The sequence below is a fragment of the Gouania willdenowi genome, chromosome 13 (genome assembly GCF_900634775.1).
Source record: "Gouania willdenowi chromosome 13, fGouWil2.1, whole genome shotgun sequence".
Classification (NCBI taxonomy): Eukaryota; Metazoa; Chordata; class Actinopteri; order Blenniiformes; family Gobiesocidae; genus Gouania; species Gouania willdenowi.
The window spans coordinates 8,660,920-8,680,463 of NC_041056.1; the positions used below are offsets into that span (position 1 = coordinate 8,660,920).

The 19,544-nt window shown below is 37.1% G+C and overlaps 1 protein-coding gene across 1 annotated transcript in view; it reads right to left on the minus strand.

The window, feature by feature from the left end:
* b3glcta (beta 3-glucosyltransferase a) overlaps window positions 1-19,544 on the minus strand; it is an 84,550-nt gene that overhangs the window by 42,995 nt on the left and 22,011 nt on the right. Inside the window, exons 3-4 of the mRNA XM_028465674.1 lie at window positions 16,521-16,560; window positions 2,834-2,943 (exon numbers count right to left, since the gene is read on the minus strand). Coding sequence (XP_028321475.1) covers window positions 2,834-2,943; window positions 16,521-16,560 — 150 coding nt within the window. The remainder of the gene's footprint in view (window positions 1-2,833; window positions 2,944-16,520; window positions 16,561-19,544) is intronic.

The following is a 19,544-nucleotide window of genomic DNA, read 5'->3' on the forward strand; positions in this document are numbered from 1 at the left end:
TGGAGAAGTTTGCATTAGTGAAACTAAAGCGTAGTTTCCTAGTGTGGATGGACTGCTAAGATGTTACCTGACACATTCAATACGTTTAACTTCCTCTGACCCTCAGGCCAACACATTGGGCTGCATCACAAAGACAGTGGAGTACTGTGTCTGTATTCTATCCATTCTCACTATCAGAGCTATAACAGTATTTTAATCAATCTAACTTTAAAGCTGCTGCTAGTTAATCCACTATGGTTCTCCACGCTCAAAACTTGTCCCCAACTTTGAGAAAAATTCACATGAACCTAAATAGATTTCTTTATTCCGAGTTCTACAATGTGGAGTAAGCGTTGACACTGTTAAATCTTCTCACTCTGTACAAAACAAGAAAGCACAGGAGATGCTTTTAGGAGCACCCCAGACTGCTGCATATTTTAAAACCTACTTCTGAACTTTAATGTACTTTACATTTCTAATCCAGTGGGTCCCATGAATTATTCTGCATACAAACATTTAATATTTAAGTTTGTGAGGATTTGTTTAAACAAACAGCAATCACGAACTACTGTTGTTTCCTTTTCTTCTTGGGTGAAGTGATGCCACGAGCGCTTTGTCGCACCAGACTTTAAAAATCTGAGTTGACATTACGTTGCTGAAATAATATTCATAAATTCTTCCATACAATTTTATAGCACTTTTCAAAACATATGTTACAAAGTGGTTTCCAATGGCAGCTATACATTAGGAAAAAAAATCTATAAAGTTGTGGTCAGATATCAAAACAGTTTAAAAAAACAAAACATAAAAACAGTTAGAAGTTACTAAAAACCAGGGAAGGCTCACTAATAAAAGTATATTTTAAATAGTGAACTAAAAATTATCCAGTGGATGTGCTGTAGTTATGGATTATTATCTTTCTTGATGCATATTGCATTATATCGCTGTGTAACTGGGCAGAAGTTGCAAACAGGGTCAATTATAATTGTAAATTAAAAAGTTAAAATTAAATTATAATTTAACGCAAAAATGGGAAACCATGTTTCAGTTCTATGTAGTTAACAATTATTTAAATGTGTTTCATATCAAGCTTTCCCACAATTTAACATTGAAAAAAAAAATTAAATCAAGGCGTATCACACACAAAAAGCTCAGACGCCCACACCAAAAATATTAAAGGGGACATATTATGAAAAATCAACTTTTGTAGTTTTTTTGATCACATATGAAGTAACTTGAATGTCCACCAGCACACAAAATGTGAAATAAATCCATCCAGTCATTTTTTTTATGGTCTGTGTAAGTAGCAAAGGAGTGATGGCTACCGGTAAAACTAAATACAGAACTTTACGGCTGCTGGTGCCGCGCCTCCACAGTGAACATCCACTTCAGTATAAGCATTATTTGTTCATGCGGAGGTGTACTCTGCTCTTGTGGTCTGGCGCATTGGCGAACCTGTTATATCGCCTCGTATCGTTGATCTGACATGTTTGAGACACAATCCGACGCAGCGGTTGGAGAAAACAAATGATTATAACCTTAAATGCACACGAGGAGAAAGTGATTTAACAGATTAACACTCCGGTGAGAGTTTGAATGACTTCTGCTGCTGCTGCTGAGATGCACAGACCCTGAAGCGCTGAGACGGACTCAAAATAACAATAGTCGCTTAAATAGCCATGTGTTTTACTGTAATGTGCAGTTTTTTGGCTGAAAACAATAACAACAGTGTGTATGCATTTGTGAATTTGAAACAACTGCAAAACAAAGCATGTGCATTTGTGAAAAACCCTGCATGAGTTCATTCATTATGATACTGCTCTGATTCCATACAAAACGGCCCGATTTCAGAACTGCTCAGAAAGTGACTTTTCAGAAGCCAAAAATCTGGAAAACAGGTGAGTTTTGGAAAATAAACCTCAAATACTATGTTTTTGGGGTTCTTAGAACAAATATATGTCGTCTTTAAAACCTATATTTTCATTGAACAGGAAAGCTAACAAGGTAAGCAATCACTAGGAAAGAAATTATGTATTTGTTTTTAGTGTATTGTACAGCTGATTGAGGACCAGTTATCATAAGACAGGGTTGTCGAACTAATTTTAGTTCAGGGGCCAAATACAGACCAAGTTTACCTTAAGTGGGCCACTAAAAAATTCCCTGATTTTTGAAAGTTCAAGAAGTTTCATGCAATAATTTGAAGAAATAACACCAGATTTAAGAAAAATTGAGAGTTCTTTCAACAATAAATGACTGCCATCATGTGATATAAGAACTGGAAAACTGAGATCTGCAAATATTATGGATTTGTTGTTGTTTGGCATGTTTTACTCACATTCTGTATATTTCTTTATGTCATTTTGTGTGTTTTTGTTGTCTTTTTGTCAATTATGTCACATTTTGTGTATTTTCAACATTGTTTTCTGTGTTTTTGTTGTCATTTTGTAAATTATTTCACATTTTGATGGATGTGAAGAGACAAAGGAGTTTCTGACAATGTATTTTTTAATGTTTTTGATATTGTTTGGTATATTTTATACTTATACAGTTTGTGTATTGTATGTTTTTTTCTCATTTGTACTTTATTATCATAAGAAATGCTAACAGAAAGCTAAGACAAGAGGAAGGTTAACTTTTATAAATATATTTATTTCAGGCTCAGTAATGGTGATTACTTGTAATTAAACTTTAGTAATTGAGAACTTAATTGTAATCGACATCCTGAGGATAAAAATTATTGTTATTTCATGGAAAAAATGCTGGTCACTTTAATTGTAATTTAATTAATTGGATAATTGAAAACATAATTGTAACTAAAAAATGTCATTGACCCCAATCCTGGCTCTAGACTTACCTCGACCAGACTGTGAGCCTGCTTCAGCAAATCTGCTTTCTGTCGTTCCGCCTGCCTCACGTGGAAGGTGTTGCTTTGGCTCTGGATGATGAACACTATCTCCCGCAGATCTGAGGAAACACAAAACAAGATACTGAGAAAACCATCATGGCAATCGATGACCTTCTGAGGAGAAGAACATGATAAAGAGTCAGGGCTTGAAGAACTGAGGTGACGTTTTCTAATCTCTATTATTGGTCTGCTGATAATAACAAGGACATCAAGAGCTTAATTGGCTCTGGTAGAGTATGTAAATGTCACAGCACTGATTTAGGACGAGCAGTCAAACGCTCCTTTCTCTAAGGAGCGCTGGCGCCCAAAAGGTTGACGCAGCCCAGCTGTCCACTTCACACTCAGCCAAAGAGTTGCACTTGTCAGTAAAACTAAGAGGGAAACTTTGTGATGAGCTTGACGGATGTCTGTTTAAGTACCCGCTAATAATCCGGCAGCATGTTCAACTACCAGTTTTGTCTTTGCGTCTGCGTTGTACACATTTGCAGGCAGAAATAGTGATGCTAAATGGTTGGCTGTACACTTTTTGTGGCCCTTTGTGGCAAGATTTAGAAAACTTTTACTTATACCATCACATTGTGAACCACCCTAAAAGTTACTGGTCTTGTCTCGGACTGGCCGGATTTGGAATTTTCCATCAAGACCAGTTGAGACCAACACTGATCTGCTATTCTTTCACTCCGATAACGTGCAAATGAAGAGAAACACTTGGAACTGTTTCAGGTTAATTAATGTTGTAATTTGACTTCGAACATGTAGCGTTCGCTCACAAATTGTTCTTTCTCCTTGGAGTTCAATTACATTTTTGCAAAAATGTAGTTGAACAATCTTTGCATGTTGTGCATTGAAAAAGTTGGCGAAATCTTGTATTTTGTCTTTCAAATGGATTAAAAAAAAAACAAAAATTAAAGAAAGGATACGCTTAAAATTGTTCAATCTTGTCATGGTTTTTATTAAATAATTTTACAAAGTCTTGGTCTTGTCTGTGTCTCTGCTTGTCTCTGTCTTGGTCGTGCATTCTGGTCTAGGGCAAGTCTTGGTCTTGGGGAGTATGCCTTTGAGTACAACACTAAAATGTAGACGTAAAGCTACAGAGAGTTACATTACCTAAATATTGTAATCTGTCCTTAAAATAAAATGAAATCTAAGGTACCTGGATTGATGGAGTGTCTGTGACAGCAAAGGCATTACGAGGTCAAAGCAAAACTACGTTACCAGCAGAAGTTTATCCAAGCCTATCAAAATTTTGCAGCGGAAGTGTAATTCATTGAATCAAAACATAATCATAAATAGAAAGCAATCTCTGCTGGGACGCCTTAAGTTGTCCCTTTGGAATAGTTTAGAAACGCAATGCAAGGCAAGAAAAGCACGGAGGGCACATGCTAACACTGGCAGGATTAGATGAATTGCTTTCGCTTCAATTACACTACTTGAACCTGTTCCCCACTTGGGTCTTCATATTAGCATCGAGGTCAGAGGAAGACATGGTGTCGGTGTACAGTATTTGTGTCACATCTTTTTAATTAAGTGTTGGTGGGCGTGTCTCGCCTCAGCCCAGCTCATAACAAGGATCCCATTGATCCACCAGCTCTGGGAAAGGAGGGGTGGAGGAATTGTTAAATCTCTGCATGTCCATCCTCTGCTGAGAGAGGCGCTTAGAGAGGGAATACCACCACACCACCTCTAAATGTCCTTCTGCTGAGTTTGCTAAATGAATCCCTACGTGTGTTTGCATTTAGTTCTACATAAGGCAGTGCCTTTTCAAGCCCCCAGGTGAGCTACCGGCCTCTTGATAAGTGCAGAGTGCAGCAATAATACAAGCTGCAAGAGACTAGGAGCAAAATCAGATAAGCACTTTGCCAATCCCTCACTGAGGAGATAATGTCTACCGTGTGTCAAGCAAAAAGAGAATAAGTGGTATAAAAAGAAACTAATTAAAAGTGATTCTCTGGCCTCAACTCTACACTAATGGGTTTCGATTAATCATCAAGTAATCGGGGAGAGAAGGAAAGTAGAAAAAACTTGGTATTTGACCTTCTCCCTTCAGCTCTATCCATCTTTTGTCCAGCAGATATAAATCTCCTGCATTTATGATGCAAAAATAGTAGCTTAGTCACCAAGCAATTTCCCCCTGGGATTAATAAAGGAGTTCTGATTCTGATGTCTACATGTACTCATTTAAAGGCTAAAGACTAAAAGGTTATATTAATTTCTAGAATTGCCTTCAAAACCCCTAGAGAAATATTCTTGAGACTTTACTGGTTAGGATAACTGACTAGATATAAGATGGTTATCTATACGACTCTGCAGCAGATCTGATAGTGGCAATGCCATCCAACATATGGAGAGTTTCTAAGGTCCTTAGGGCAGAATTCCCAGACTGATTCAAGGGCAGAACAACACACCAGATGTTATCTTGTCTTTGCTGCACTTGTTTCTTGAATGTGTCCTCTAAAGTTTAAAGGAAGCCAAAGTGGCACGCACTAGCTTTTAAAAAAACATGACTCTTGTCTCTTTATTTATGAAGTACTTAAACAAGTACCAGTCGTTTCCACTTGCAAACAAGTATGGCTTCGTTTGAAGAAAGAGATTTCAAAGAATACACTGGCAGGTGGTTAGCTTTATTCAAAATATTAGTGTGCTTTACAGTAGTAACAGATACACTTTCTTTAAAAACATCCGAAATCCATCCATCCATTCATCATTATGATGCATCATTGGATTATACTAGCTGCCTCGCTCTTTAAATGTGCGCAACAAGCTGGATCATCTTATCTCTTGACCAGCTTTCTTTGAATGCTTAGATATTTGGTGCTCTTCTCAGAGCTCATTATAAGCATAATGGTGTCTGCATTAGAAGCTTTATCCGCATATGTTACCTCCATAAAAGAAAGCAACAAATTGATCCATTTTATTGATTTAGAAGTACCTTAGTCATGTCAAATCAAACAATGGGGTTCTTTGCTTCCTAACATTTAAGCAAAATTATGCCAAGAATCCACTCTGGGAGAAATAATATACCATGAAAGACTAAAGTGAAAATTCCCGAGAAGCTAAAGCCAAGGCCAAGGTCCCCTCAGCTTGAATAGCTTTACGTTGCCTGGTCGATGAAACTGGAAAGCAAGAATCCAGTGTTCGTTTTTCTCTCCTTATTCAGTATTCCACGGAGGCCACTCCACAGAAAACAGAGACTGTATCAGCCTTGAAGTATATTGGATGAAATGAGACACAGGAGATTTCTGCCTTCTCTCTTCTCTCTCTGATTGGAGGCTTTTCTCAATAAAATGACGCCACCTTTTAAGGGCCATCATTATCGACCCATAGAAAATAAGTGGTTCCTTCTCGCCCCGTCAACATTTTAACTGCTTGATGACTTAAAATGTTATTGTAGGTTTTTAAATGTCTGCATTGAAATGCTTTTGCCGTGGCAAGGCCACACAGTGTTGTCATCTCACTGACACAAATCAATGATGACACTTCCCTCAGAGCAGGACTGCACAGGTTGCTAAGTGGAAGAGGCTCTGAGTGCACAGTGACCTGTAGGCACTCTTGTAGCACTACCACCTCCATCAATGACACAGAGCAGGTGCATGTGTTCATCAATCATGTTTCATTCCGGATCAAACCAAATCTTTTGCCACCATTAGAGAAATGCACATAAGTGGCAATCGGTGCCAATTTGTGTGTGAAGGTGTGATAAAAACCATTTGGAACCACAAAACAGCCCAGTAATGCAATGTCTGTAAAAATTATCTGCAAAAGCAGAGCAGTGGGGTCCATTAGAGCATTGTAGAAAGAACAAATCTGTCATGACAAATCCCAAGGTCTTTGTTGCCTGCACATAGTCAGAGACGGCAAAATTAAGTCAATAGCTCAATTTTCAGTCGTCAGGCTCGAATCACCCTTCAGCAGCAGATTGTGCGCGTGCAGAACCTGCTACACACTAATGACTCACATCATTGAACGCCCCCACTGAAGATGCTGCAGTCATTTGTATCTTCACATTTTGCCTCTATCCCTCCACTCTATTACAGTTTTATGACCAAATTGTCCATGTTTGTTACACTGGTGTAAACTAAAAATATATTTTCAACCATACGTGGAGTTTGTGGGGGGGTCAGGGTGATCATTGCCCCCCATAGTGGTCAAAACTTTTCATTACAGTTTTCCCAAATTAATTCGAAAAAAATATCAGGGCTATAGTCTAAGTTTCACTAAGTTTTTAGTGAAATGGTTGCAAAATTTTGAGACTTTAGGTTGGTTCTTCTTCTGTTACACAATTCTTCTTCACAATGTAAATGGTGAAGCAATACTGTGTCCAGCAGTTAATGTATAGTACTGCAGAAAAAATGTTAGCAATTATGTTACTCATCATTTATGCATTATTGTGTGTTACACACCAGCAATTCTCAACTGGTGGGTCGGGACCCAAAAGTGGGTCGCGGACCTGTACTGGGTGGGTCGCGGACAGCTGGCCAGAAATATATACTTAAAGTCTTTCATGTTGGACTTGTCTTTTATTTTGAAAGAAGCATTTCTTTTGATATTAATGTTGCACAGGAAAATATATAGATGTATGTTTCAAAAAAGATTATACGTGTTTTTTTGAAAAACTAAATATTGGTTGGTTGAATTCTAAAAAAAAAGTGGGTCGCGATTTAATGAACGTGGCAAAATGTGGGTCCCAAGGTGAGACCAGTTGAGAACCCCTGCTACACACATTGGTTGTCACAAATCTTGAGATGGTCTATATATTTAAATCTATTTTTTTTTTTTGCCCTTCCTGGCAAGAATCTCAAACTCCATCTATGTTTTCAACCCACAGGCATGAGCCAGACTCTGATCCAGATGCCCCATTGGTTACAGTTGATTTTTATTTGATTTTAATGGCATCCAAGTGATGCACACACCCTATTCTGCTAATATTACAGGCGTTTAATTATCTTGGAGAAGATCAATAAAGAGCATGGAGTATTTAACTTTTGGCGCAGTGCTGGAAAGGTTACCACCATAAATAACTCAATGAAACTCTAGGCTATAACAGAGGATAAGAAAGTGATAAAAAAAAAAACAAGGCAGGCACATGAGCTTCAAAGAGGCTGTGTGTATGGAAGGATACGTTAGAGGGGAACCGTAGAGTCACTTTTCTTTTCTACACTAAAATATATTCCAAGTCTGACTATGCACAAATAGCGCTGATAATCAGCATCATTAGAGGTTTGCTGGGGTTCACAAGTCTGTGGACGGCTCTGCTGAAGACTAATGAAAGCTAATCCCAACCCTTAAACAGAATAGAGTAAGCCACACTTAAACCACACTTTGAATTAATAATTCATGGAGCCCATGCAATTAATAATGAAGAGATTTCAGGTTTTGCTTGTGAAGCTAATTTACTCCTAACAATAGATTTAGATGAAGCAAAAGTGGTTCCATTCCCCTTTTTAATCTGCAAATAGAAACAAATGTACGTATTTACGTCATTCGTCCTTTGTCTACACTTGTCCACACAGACACCATTTTATTGAACTTTAGGAAGTGTTTTGAAAAAGGTTTAAGGAAGAAAACTTTAAACAAATAAAGGGATTGTGCATCATTTATAGTCACATATGGCAATACTGTAACAGTTTCCTGACATTGCGAAGGGGCTGCAAAGTGTTCAGAATACCAAATAAAGAAAAACAGGGCAGAGTTTCTCAAAGGCACAAAGCAAATGGCACAGAGGAAATGAAAGAAAAAAGCAAAGGAACAATTGTGGAGCTAACCCGAACTACACGGGAAAAAACCCACGCACTCACAAGGAGAACAAACCGTGCAAAGAAAGGAAACAGACGATAGGGATTTATTTAACAACCTTCTCGCCTTGAGGCAGTTCCAAAAATACAAAAAACAAAAAAAAAAAACAGTGTTTTATTCATTGACTGTTGGGACTTCCACACCTGAACTTTATCTTGTTTTAACTTAACAGATCCAGGTTTTCTCTAATCTGATCACGTGTCATCTTTTTCTTGTCTCGTTCTTATCAAAGTTAATTTCATGATTTTCTTTCTTATCTTGATCTTGTTTTCATCTCAGCCTTTCTGACCTCCTCTTGCTTTTAACACAATTTATTTCAGTGAAACCCTGCTTTTTTAAATCTTATCTCACTTTGTTTTATGATCTTTTGTTTTGCATTCAATCAGCACTGATTAAAACAATCTTGACCTAAAAAAAACACCATAAAATAAGGACTTTGGTCATAGTAGCTCATTAAAACATTACCATGCATGTTTGGTATATTCTGTTCAATACAAACTGTCAGATGAGATTAAAGATTAAAATGAAAGCTTGTGTTTTAATGTCAAACACTAGACATCACCTGATGCTGTTCTCTCAAAATAGCAGCTTTTTAAAGCCTGTATTACAGTGTGTTTACGTGCACTTTCAGAAAACCGATTCAAAGGCTAGGACAGTAGCTGGACTTTTAAACACGCGTAAACAGGTGAGCTCAGCTGGAATTGAACAATCCTGAAAATTCCTGAAAATGAAACCTTAACATATTATTCAAAAAGAAATCAAAAAAAGCTTGCAGGAATTATAACGCGGAAGTTAAGGACACATCAAAGCAACCAGCAGATCCCTCTGAAGATGACTGGAAGTTGACAGTCGAAACATGTAAGGCAGGGTGCATCAAACCCTGCAATGTTTGGAAAATAATTAGACTAGGGACAGATTGATTTTCAATGACCAAAATAAGAAACCTTGCAAAATATTTGGTAAATCAATTTATATTTATGGGGTCCACCTCAAGGTTGAAATCTTAACATGTGACCCATTAAGAGTAGCTTTTATGTTTAATTAATAAAGCATTTGGGTTATTTTATTTGCTGGAATAAATAATATATTTTGCTTTGTATAATACAGCCTAATAAGGCACTATTGACACATTTACACAATTTGCATGATGAATTGATGATCTAGCAGTATTTGGAATTTCTTATGTTCTTCAGAAAAACAAACAAATAATGCATGTTTTCTGTTATTATTGGTGCTTTTTTGTTTGTTTTTTTCACTGGCTTGGTGGACCCCATAACCAATGATAGAATTGGCTAATCTTCTTCCTGGTTATCTTTTTTGGTATTAGAACATTTAGATCGGGGACAGAAAGAATACATTTTAAAATGTATGTGGAGTTTGATGCACTATAACGTCTGGGGATCAAAGTACATTTCCTGAAAAAAAGTTGTCTGAATAAATGAATGTGAGCATTTCTCGAGAGCTGTGTAACGCACAGGCTGTTATCTAATGTGACTTGAACTAATCAAGCAAAAAAGAAAAAAGCCTCAATCATTTAGTAACCGACCACACTACATTGGACAATGATATTAATAATTGATTTTGTTAAAACTGATGAAAAATTGATTTTTTAAGAGTTACTGACTGGTTTAAATAGGCATCAGAAATGTTATAAAGTTTCAACAGAATTATTTTTTTGTTTTTTTTTTTTTTTTTTGCAAATGCAGAAAAAATTATATATGCTTATATATGCTCAGATAATGAGTTTTTCAGAATTTAGTAGTTTTTTTTCTTTGTTTTTCATTTGTTCAAACAAACAAAATAAGGCAACTGAAAAACAACAAAGATAATCATACCTTGTTCCAAAAGGGTGCAGGATTAGGTAAATCAAATTTAATTAGTTCAGCCCCCCTAATGTTGCGTTTTCTCTTTTTTTCCCTAATTAAATCAGTCAGAGCAAATGTAGGAAACAAAACAGTAGAACAGGAAAGAAAATACACCTAAAAAAAGGCATACTGTTCATTTCTCTGTTTCTCTCTTATTTCCTTTCATAATGTGGTTTATAAACATTTGTTTGATTTTTATAAATCAACAAAACCTGAAAAAGTTTGGTTTGACTCACATCACCTGAAGTAAATTATGAAAAAAAAACTGAAAGTGTATAAAAACAGAGTCGTCAGCTTTTGCAAATTAACACTTCATGTCTAAATATTATGGTGCCTAATGGACAATTTCTCCCAGAGTACATTTAAAAGCATTTACGCAAAGTAACAATGTGTGGATCTGCATTTAAAGACTGAACTAATGAGTCTTGTGTTTGCATTTGCCGATCGTTCAGCGGCAAAGATGTGTTCAACAGAGACTCTGAGCCCAGGGCAGTGGTGGAGCCTGCGTGCATATAAAGTACGCTTTAACACTCTTATTCTAACTGAGCAGCTTTTCAATGAAACTGAAACTTTTAGTATCAATTCTTCTCCTTGGACGTGTTGGAATGTGATTATCTCAAAGGTTTCCGCTGCCTGTGTTAACAAGATTGCTGCTATATTTCCAAAGCATAAAATACATTATAATAGGAGTTTGCTTTGTTTTCTTTTAAAGATGTGTACCATTACTAGATGCATCTGCTGTTGTACAAATTTACCTCCATTTGTTTGCATCAACTTCTATTTGGCGCCTGCTTTGAAAGGAAGACCTGTTTGATGATCAATTCCAACATTTACACAAAGGTGACTCGATCTTTCAAAATAAACAAACCCGTAATACCGTTTCCCGTCTGCCGTTTCAGTAAAACAAAAGGGTCGTCTACCTCTCCTTTATTCACCTTTAAAATCCCTGCCCACAAGCAACACTCTCTGCAGGCGAGTGTTGCTTTTCTGCAGTGTGAAAAAAAAAAAAAAAGGCAATTACTGTGGCACTGCCAGATAAAGTAGCTTCATTTTTCAGATAGCTGTCTATTTATGTTTCCTCGGTGTGCTGAAGAGCCAAATGAGGGTTTTATAAAGTTGCTTTTGTGGGATTCTGTGTTTGTGGTGATCCAGTAGAAGGAACAGGCTGAGGTCCAAAAAGCAGCTCGGCACAACTCAAAAGAAGATCCCAAAAAGACTCAGATGGTGATGGTATGAGCCATCTCAGAAACATGGAAGAGATGTATATGTATACAAGCCCTTTTCTTATTGAGTTTTTGGTTACTGACAACATAAAAGATGTTTGGCTGTTTGAGTCTCAAATATCACTATGGCAAGCAGGGTTGGAGTCAATTATAGTTGTAATCATGTTATTGATAATTCATTGCAATTATAGAATAATTATAATTGTAATTTTAAAATCCTGTTGCTGTCGTAATTGTAATTAAAGTGTAATTTAGTTTTGATAATTGACTGTAATTGTAATTGCCATGAAAGTTCTATTAAAAGAATTATAAATTAACTTATTATCAATTATAATTTAACGCAAAACTGGGGAACCATGTTACAGTTCTATGTACAGTTCCACACATATGTAGTTAACAATTATTAATACATGTTTCATGTCAAGCTTTCCCACATTTTCTCATTTAAAAACTGTAAACTGATGGGCATATTGACAAAAAAAGGCTAAAAAATATTAAAACCTATATTTTTATTGATTTGAAAGCCTAAGAAATTATATATATATATATATAAATATATGTTTTTAGTGTATTTTACAGCTGATTTAGGACATCATAAAAAATGCTAACAGAAAGCTAACACAATAGGAAGGTTAACTTTTATTAGATTATTTATTTCAGGCTCAATAATTGTGATCAATTGTAATTTAGTAATTGCAATTGACATTCGGAGGATAAAACATTATTGTAATGAAATTGTAATTGTTGGTCACTGTAATCGTTATTGCATTGTAAAAAGGAGCATCTCGACATCTCTATCCAAAAACCGAAATTATGGAATTGATCAGCTGGTCTCTCAATGCAATGAACCAAATTTTTTTGATAAAAAAACACAACGCTTGCGGCGAGATACACGATGGACTCCTGGGATAAGTGGAGTATCTCTCTATACTTTCTGTTATGGACTTGGAAGACGTCTACATATTTGGAATTATGATAGCAGGTATGCTGCCGATTGGAGCTGGCAGCTATCTGAACTATCGCAAACTCCAGATTACGTTAGCAGCAGTTTTAGGAAGGCGGCCAGTCATTTTTGTGCTTAGCCAGCCATTCAAGGATGGATTATCTGTCTATTCTCCAGGATGTTTGTGTCAAATGGTGCTTCTCCTTCTTCTCCTCTCCCCACCACCTGGGAACTTTGTTTCTGAATCAGATCTACCCAAGGTCATTTCACATCATCTGCAACAGGCTGAACTGTACAGAATGACACAAACGGGATCATGTTTCAACGCCTTCTTTGGCCCACCGTTCCCCCTGCCTCCCACAGAGTGGCAGCAGGAGGGGCGAGCAAGGTGCCTGTAAAAGGCTGCACATGCGCACCCCCCAGCGGCTGGCTGCAATCCTCCCCTCCACAAGTCCCCTTCCCGACCATATGTGCTACATATGTCCTCAAATTTTGTTGTAACTGTGTTTTTTTTGGAGCTTCTGTGTGTGCCCAGGAGTGTTTTCCTAATTCCAAACTGTGTTCCCTAAAGGAGTTTGAGACCTGCCTTTTTCCCCTCTTCTTACCTCATGTTTTCCACTTCTCATCTAAGATACGGGGAGCTGCCTTGTGGCCTGCGGGCCATAGTACTCCTGCTCCTGTACACCAATGATATATGTCATTGTCTTTTCATGTTTCTTGGACGGGATATAAATGAAACTGAATTGCCCCTCGGGGATAAATAAAGTATTCTGAATCTGAATAATTGAACATGGGTAATTGAAAACGTAATTGTAACTGAAAAATGTAATTGACCCCAACCCTAGTATTTAACAAAAATCCTTGGTTCCCTTTTTTTCTACACTTTATTAATTAGTCAACCTTTAATGTGCTTAGCATAATTTAGGACTTTGTAATTATAATAAGTACAGTAGTGATTTTTGTCAAGTAATAAAACTTGCCAGCTTTCCTTAAGTCAACAAAACTCACAAATTCCACCTCCAGAGTAGTGGGAGGATGTGAAATATCAAAAACCTGCAGAGTGCAAAGGTTGACCAACAACATCAGCAGCAGCTTTGGTTTCAGCCTTCTGGTGGTCAAAGATCTCCACTTTAAGCGCACTCTTATTGACATTGTCGAAAAAGTTTTGCGCGTTGCATTGTGGGATATGATCTAAATAGACTTTCCAGCAGCAATTTCAGCCTTTTATATCTTTTTTTCAAGCAAATTATCTTCAATTTAATGAGCTACGAGTCCTACACTACGTCTTTATCTGATAGAAAATGATCGTCTCTAGCAGCTTTAACTACCTTAGATTCTAACTTGGTCAGGAAAGTCTTTGCACTGCTCAGCACAATGATAGGGGACACACACTAAGAAAAGTTTGCTGTAAAAATGTTGACTAACAACAGTGGGCTGTGACTTTAACCCTTAAATCCTTCTCTCTGAAACAATGTGTCCATTTTATATCACACATTTCTAGTGACCCCAGAGACATTTTTCTCTCTGAAATTAGTTATTGATCATGTTTGTTATACTGTTACAAATACAGAGTATCCAGTATTAGTGCACAAAGTGACAATATGCGCAAACTCAGATATTGTGATACTGCAATTTATTTGAACTACAATTATAAAGTGAAAGTATAGAATACGGTTGTTTAATATTGTATGTGGTGTTTTAATTTGAAAAAGAAAAACAAATATTTAATCTCTTTGAGCTTTCTTCCTGCACTGCACATCTATTTCTGTGATATTATGTCATGTTTTTTTTATTCTGCAAAATAGATAAATAAAAATAATAATTTATTTTTTATTTTATTATTGCTAGACATTTCAGGCTACCTCAAGGTTGAAAAACCCTAAATTATGGAAAGAACTAAATGCTTAAGACTGTTCCTAATAAAATCAGGGTACAGGGACATCACATTTCCAATTAATAACTTTTTAAATGTAAATGTCTTGATTAGTTTTTCTGTTAATTTGAAAAATGTATGACTACATTTTATAACCGGGAATAAAAAAGTAAAATAGCATAACTAAGTTGTTTAGCTATGGAACAAGTATGTGTTCAACATTGTGGAGAAAAAAGTTAAACCTAAATTGAGCATTTTGTGACAAATGTTACCATAAACTACAGTTTGGAATATGTAGGTAGTTTTTCTTTTTTTTTCCTGCACTAAAAAGTGTTGCCATCTGAGTAATTTCAACTATTATTCAAGGTCTAAACACTTTGTTTTGATTTGTTTGTACATCATGAATAATACAAATACTGCACAGCACAGCAGTGCTGCCAAAGCCCAGTCCAGCATGTTTAGACTCTCTTCCTGATGCAATGTTCACCCCCTGATTAACAGCATTCTTTCTATTACAGAAAAGCAATGAGAGTGTTTTCCTTTACTTTTAGTAGATCAAAAAAAAAATTAAAAAAAATGCCGAAATCATGAGCAAATTTATTATTATTTGAGACAACGGTGTCTGTCATCCTTCAACAACTGTTTTGAAGGTATTCTTGTTCACTCACTACCTACACTTCTGTCAAACTCATATCTTCCTTTCATCTCAAAGATTCTGAAAAAAATAGTGGCCTCTAAACTCTATTCCCATCTCTCAAACCAAAACCTCTATGAAGAGTTTCAGTCAGGCTTCAGTCCTAATCACAGCAAAGAAAAAATAACAAATAACCTACTCATGGAAGAAGATTCTGGACAATTATCAAACCCCACTTCCCCCATTGTACTCCCCAGACCGGTATCTACAGGGTCATCCCACACACCCCTCTTCTGGTTTCAATGATATCTCTCCGGCCTGACAAAGTGTATCCATTTGAAAACATTAAAGTCTCATCGACTGGAGTCCCCCAAGGCTCTGTCCTTGGCCCAATCTTTTTCAGCATCTATCTTCTTTTACGTGTGGCAATATACATTACAAATATGATGTTCAATTTCACTGTTATATCGACCAGTGATTCTCAGCTGATGAGTCAGAACCCAAAAGTCAGGGTTCCAACACTTTTTTCACAATGATTTTTCAAAACTTTCCCAAAATATTTGACCAAATTTCCATGACTTAGTTCTGAACCGCTAAGATCAATTCAAGACCATTAGAGCGCAAAAAAGAGCCTTTCCAGTGTACTGGTGTAACAGAGGTCTGCGAGTGTACCACATTTAGTAGCAAAAATGCGGCACAGGGAATGCAAGTTCTGTCAATAACTTATCTATCATATAGCGTCGTACAATAGTAAAAAAATTTGACATGCTGTGAAATGCCTGTTGCACAAGAAAATATATAGATTTATGTTTTTAAAAACATTATATACAGTATGCATGTTTTCAACAGCTAGTTTTGCAAAACTAAAATTGGTTGGTTGAATTTTAGAAGAAAGTGGGTCGCGATTTAATGACCGTCGCAAAATGTGGGTCCCAGGGTGAGACCAGCTGAGAACCCCTGATATTGACGACACCCACATACTTTATATCAATACATTTCATTCACAATAGCAGCCCTTACAATGCCTGGTAAGAAAGTGTAAGCCCATAGAAAAAGTGGTGGTATACAAGTTCAATAAATAACTGTAAAATAACAATTCTTAGTAAAATATCAACTCTAACATTTTATTTAAAAGACAAATGCATGCACTCAGTGTTACTATTACCTAAAGTCTAATTTTGGATTGCAGTGGTTAATGTCATGTCACATTGATTCTCAAAATCAAACATTTTTTCTTCCTCTGTGAGATTTTTGGTGCTGCAAGTTTTCTTAGTTTTTCTTCCAGGTATATAGAGTTGAACTTACCTAGACGATTACTGCGGATGACATGGATATCATCTTGGCCCTATAAAAAAAAACAAAAAAAAAAACACACAACATTTATTTGCAAGAGCAACCTTCAGTATTTGCATGAGTAAACCTCCATAACCATAAATGTAAGAGACTATGTGTGAAGATCATGTCCTCCTCCACATAATTAAGACTTGGTAAAACTAAATATGTGGGATTTGATGGGTTATTTGCAGATATAATGTGTGATAGCACACATCATTAGCCATGGCTAATTGTGTGGGTTCTGAGCCTGCAGCGTTACAGCTTTGAGCATTTGACTCAATTAAGGCGTTCAGCGGTTTCCCACCTCCAGAACTGCCAGCGCTCACTGGAGACGAAGAAGGGGATGAGTAAATCAATCCTGAGCCACCGAAACTTTGAAGAGCTGTCTTTTTACCTCCGTCTTTTAGAGGAAATGCAAGTTTCCCGAACAGCAGTGGGAGTATTAATAGATAATGACATACTGTGATATGTTTTGATCTATGACTTCCTCTAGACTAACAACCATTTCATCAGCAAGGTGTTGAGGTGTTCGATGGTGACAAAAAAATAGAAAATTCAACATTCGTTTGGTGGCAGGAACATAACCACTGTCGGACGTTTCAGAATACTTGTCTAGCCACTTTTCTTTCTAAGTTACGTTTCTCAAATTATATTTTTACCAAATTCCAGATTAAGTATAAGGAGATGTTAAATTCATAGCAAAAAAGTTTAACCAACAATTCAAGCAAGTCTGACAGCTCTACCTTTCCTGCTATTTTCACAGAGGATCAGAGGTAGAGAAAAATATATGCACAGGCAAAGGAGATCATATCAGGGTGATTTGATTCAGTGCGTACATCAGCTTAATTGGACTCAGTAGCATTAGTCATGCCCACAAGGTTTCTGTCTCATCTCATCAAGAGCTTCTGGTTTGAAATGGTTCCCTCAGCTTGGGAAAGACGGCATCTCAAAACAGACTCTTGTAAGCCAGAATCAGACGCCTTAGCGTGTAACAAACCATGGAAAACACTTTTCACCTGGAAACAAAAAAATAATAATCAGACAAAACTGCCCCTGTGGGGAATTAACTCTTCCGGATGTGGATATATTATTTTACCACATCCAAATAATGTTCAATTGGAATCTTATGGTGTATAACAAACTGTCTTGGTATTATCTACTCCCTCTGCAACCCAGTACAGAGGAGGAGGATGTAGGACAATGCGTTGAACTTCTATTTCCCAGCTGGAGGAAGTGATCGAAAAATCCATAAACTACGTTAGCAATCTGGGAAAGGCCCTTTTGACAATTCTTTACTGATATTACTGGATCAAAAGAAAGACCATACATCAAAAGAACTGCAGCATAGAGGATGCTTTCTTGTTTTCAGTTTTCAGACAATATTCTGTAAACCCTTGCCCTATTCGCATGAGATTAGTTTTACTTAGGGACCACATGTATTAAATAAATGACCCCCCAACGTCTGCTTTTTATGCGGCGCATTCGCACGGGATAACCGTAGCCTGAGATTTTGCTGAAATTTACGGACATCTGAAAACGTGAAACAGTGTGTGAGTTGATGTTAAAACAACTTCGCAGGCTTTTGACCACAGCTCAGTGGTGTGTTACTGCTAGCGCTAGACAGCTGTATTAAATAGAAGGCTACAAACAGAAAAAAAAGATTCTTACAGCACAGTGCAAAGCATGACGTGATCCACCATTTGCTTCTGATATTGCGCCTTCTCTTTTTGTTGCCGTACGTTACGGGCCGATAAGGTTTTGCGGGCTCGCGACCCAAAAGGTTTTCTGAACACTCCAATGCTGCCTCCATTCTTCACCAAAAGTAAATAAACATGCGTTGCGCGCATATATGCATATAATCGATCTAACGAGGTAAACTCAGACCGTGACACCGGAAACAAGACAATGCGTAATCATGCATCACATCCCGCCCATTTCTGTCCAAATCACAGAGATGCCTATTCGCATTGGATTAGTATTATCACAAGACCTCGGAGTTCAGCAAAATATAGTAGGTAATTTGCAAGGGAATTTTACTTTACAAATTACAGACATGGCCAATTCGCAAGGGATTCACAGACATTCTCCGCAATTATTACAAATCGCATGTGGTCCCTAGGTACAACTAATCCCTTGCGAATAGGGCTTTAGTTTCTGAAATACTTAGACCTGCCAATAAGGGGTTGACACCAAATTCAAAGACGCTTGTATCTCCTTTTTTGGCAATTCTTTTTGCACTTGTTGTTCAACAAGTGCTTCAAAGTGGTTGGCTGATTAGTTATTTGCAGTAACAAGCAGTAGTGTATCTAAATTTAAGTTTAGATTCCAAAATGTTATTCAAATTTCTCAGATAATTTATTCTCACTTTGAAACTCTTCTTCGTCAAAGGTTGTGAATGGCACCCAAAAGGGAAAATGAAAATTACAATCATAGTGAATAGTTGAATAAAATGTGCATACATTTGCATGTGTTTTTCTAACATAATTAACAGTGTCGCTATCTATAATCTGAATGGCTAAAAGGTGAATGAAAACAACCTCCTGATGTTCATCGAGTTGCTCTTTTTTGTCTTACCAAGAACAATTTTAAAACCTTTATGGTAATTCTTCTTTATTAAATCTGCTCAGCTGTGTGACACGCGGGTGGCTAATCTTCCACTGGTAAATTATCTCATAATCCGCGACATGCGACGCACTTATCAGTCGTGATGTCATTTATTTCATAGCTGAGAGATGAGCTGGTCTCGGCTCACCAAGCTGCTTTCAGTCATTCATGCCTCTGCATGCAGGTAATGCTTTCTGTAATCCCATTTGACAGCAGGCTGTCAGCCACTTGCAGGGAGCCTCAGACACCCATAGGTGAATTTTTATGTGCCGACACTGTCTATCTGAAAAAGTTGCTTTCAGCATTCAGTGACTGCTTTTGAACCAAGGACCTAATGCAGACATACAGAAGAATGGTGTATCGTGTAGTTTCAGCAAAGAGCCAAAGCAG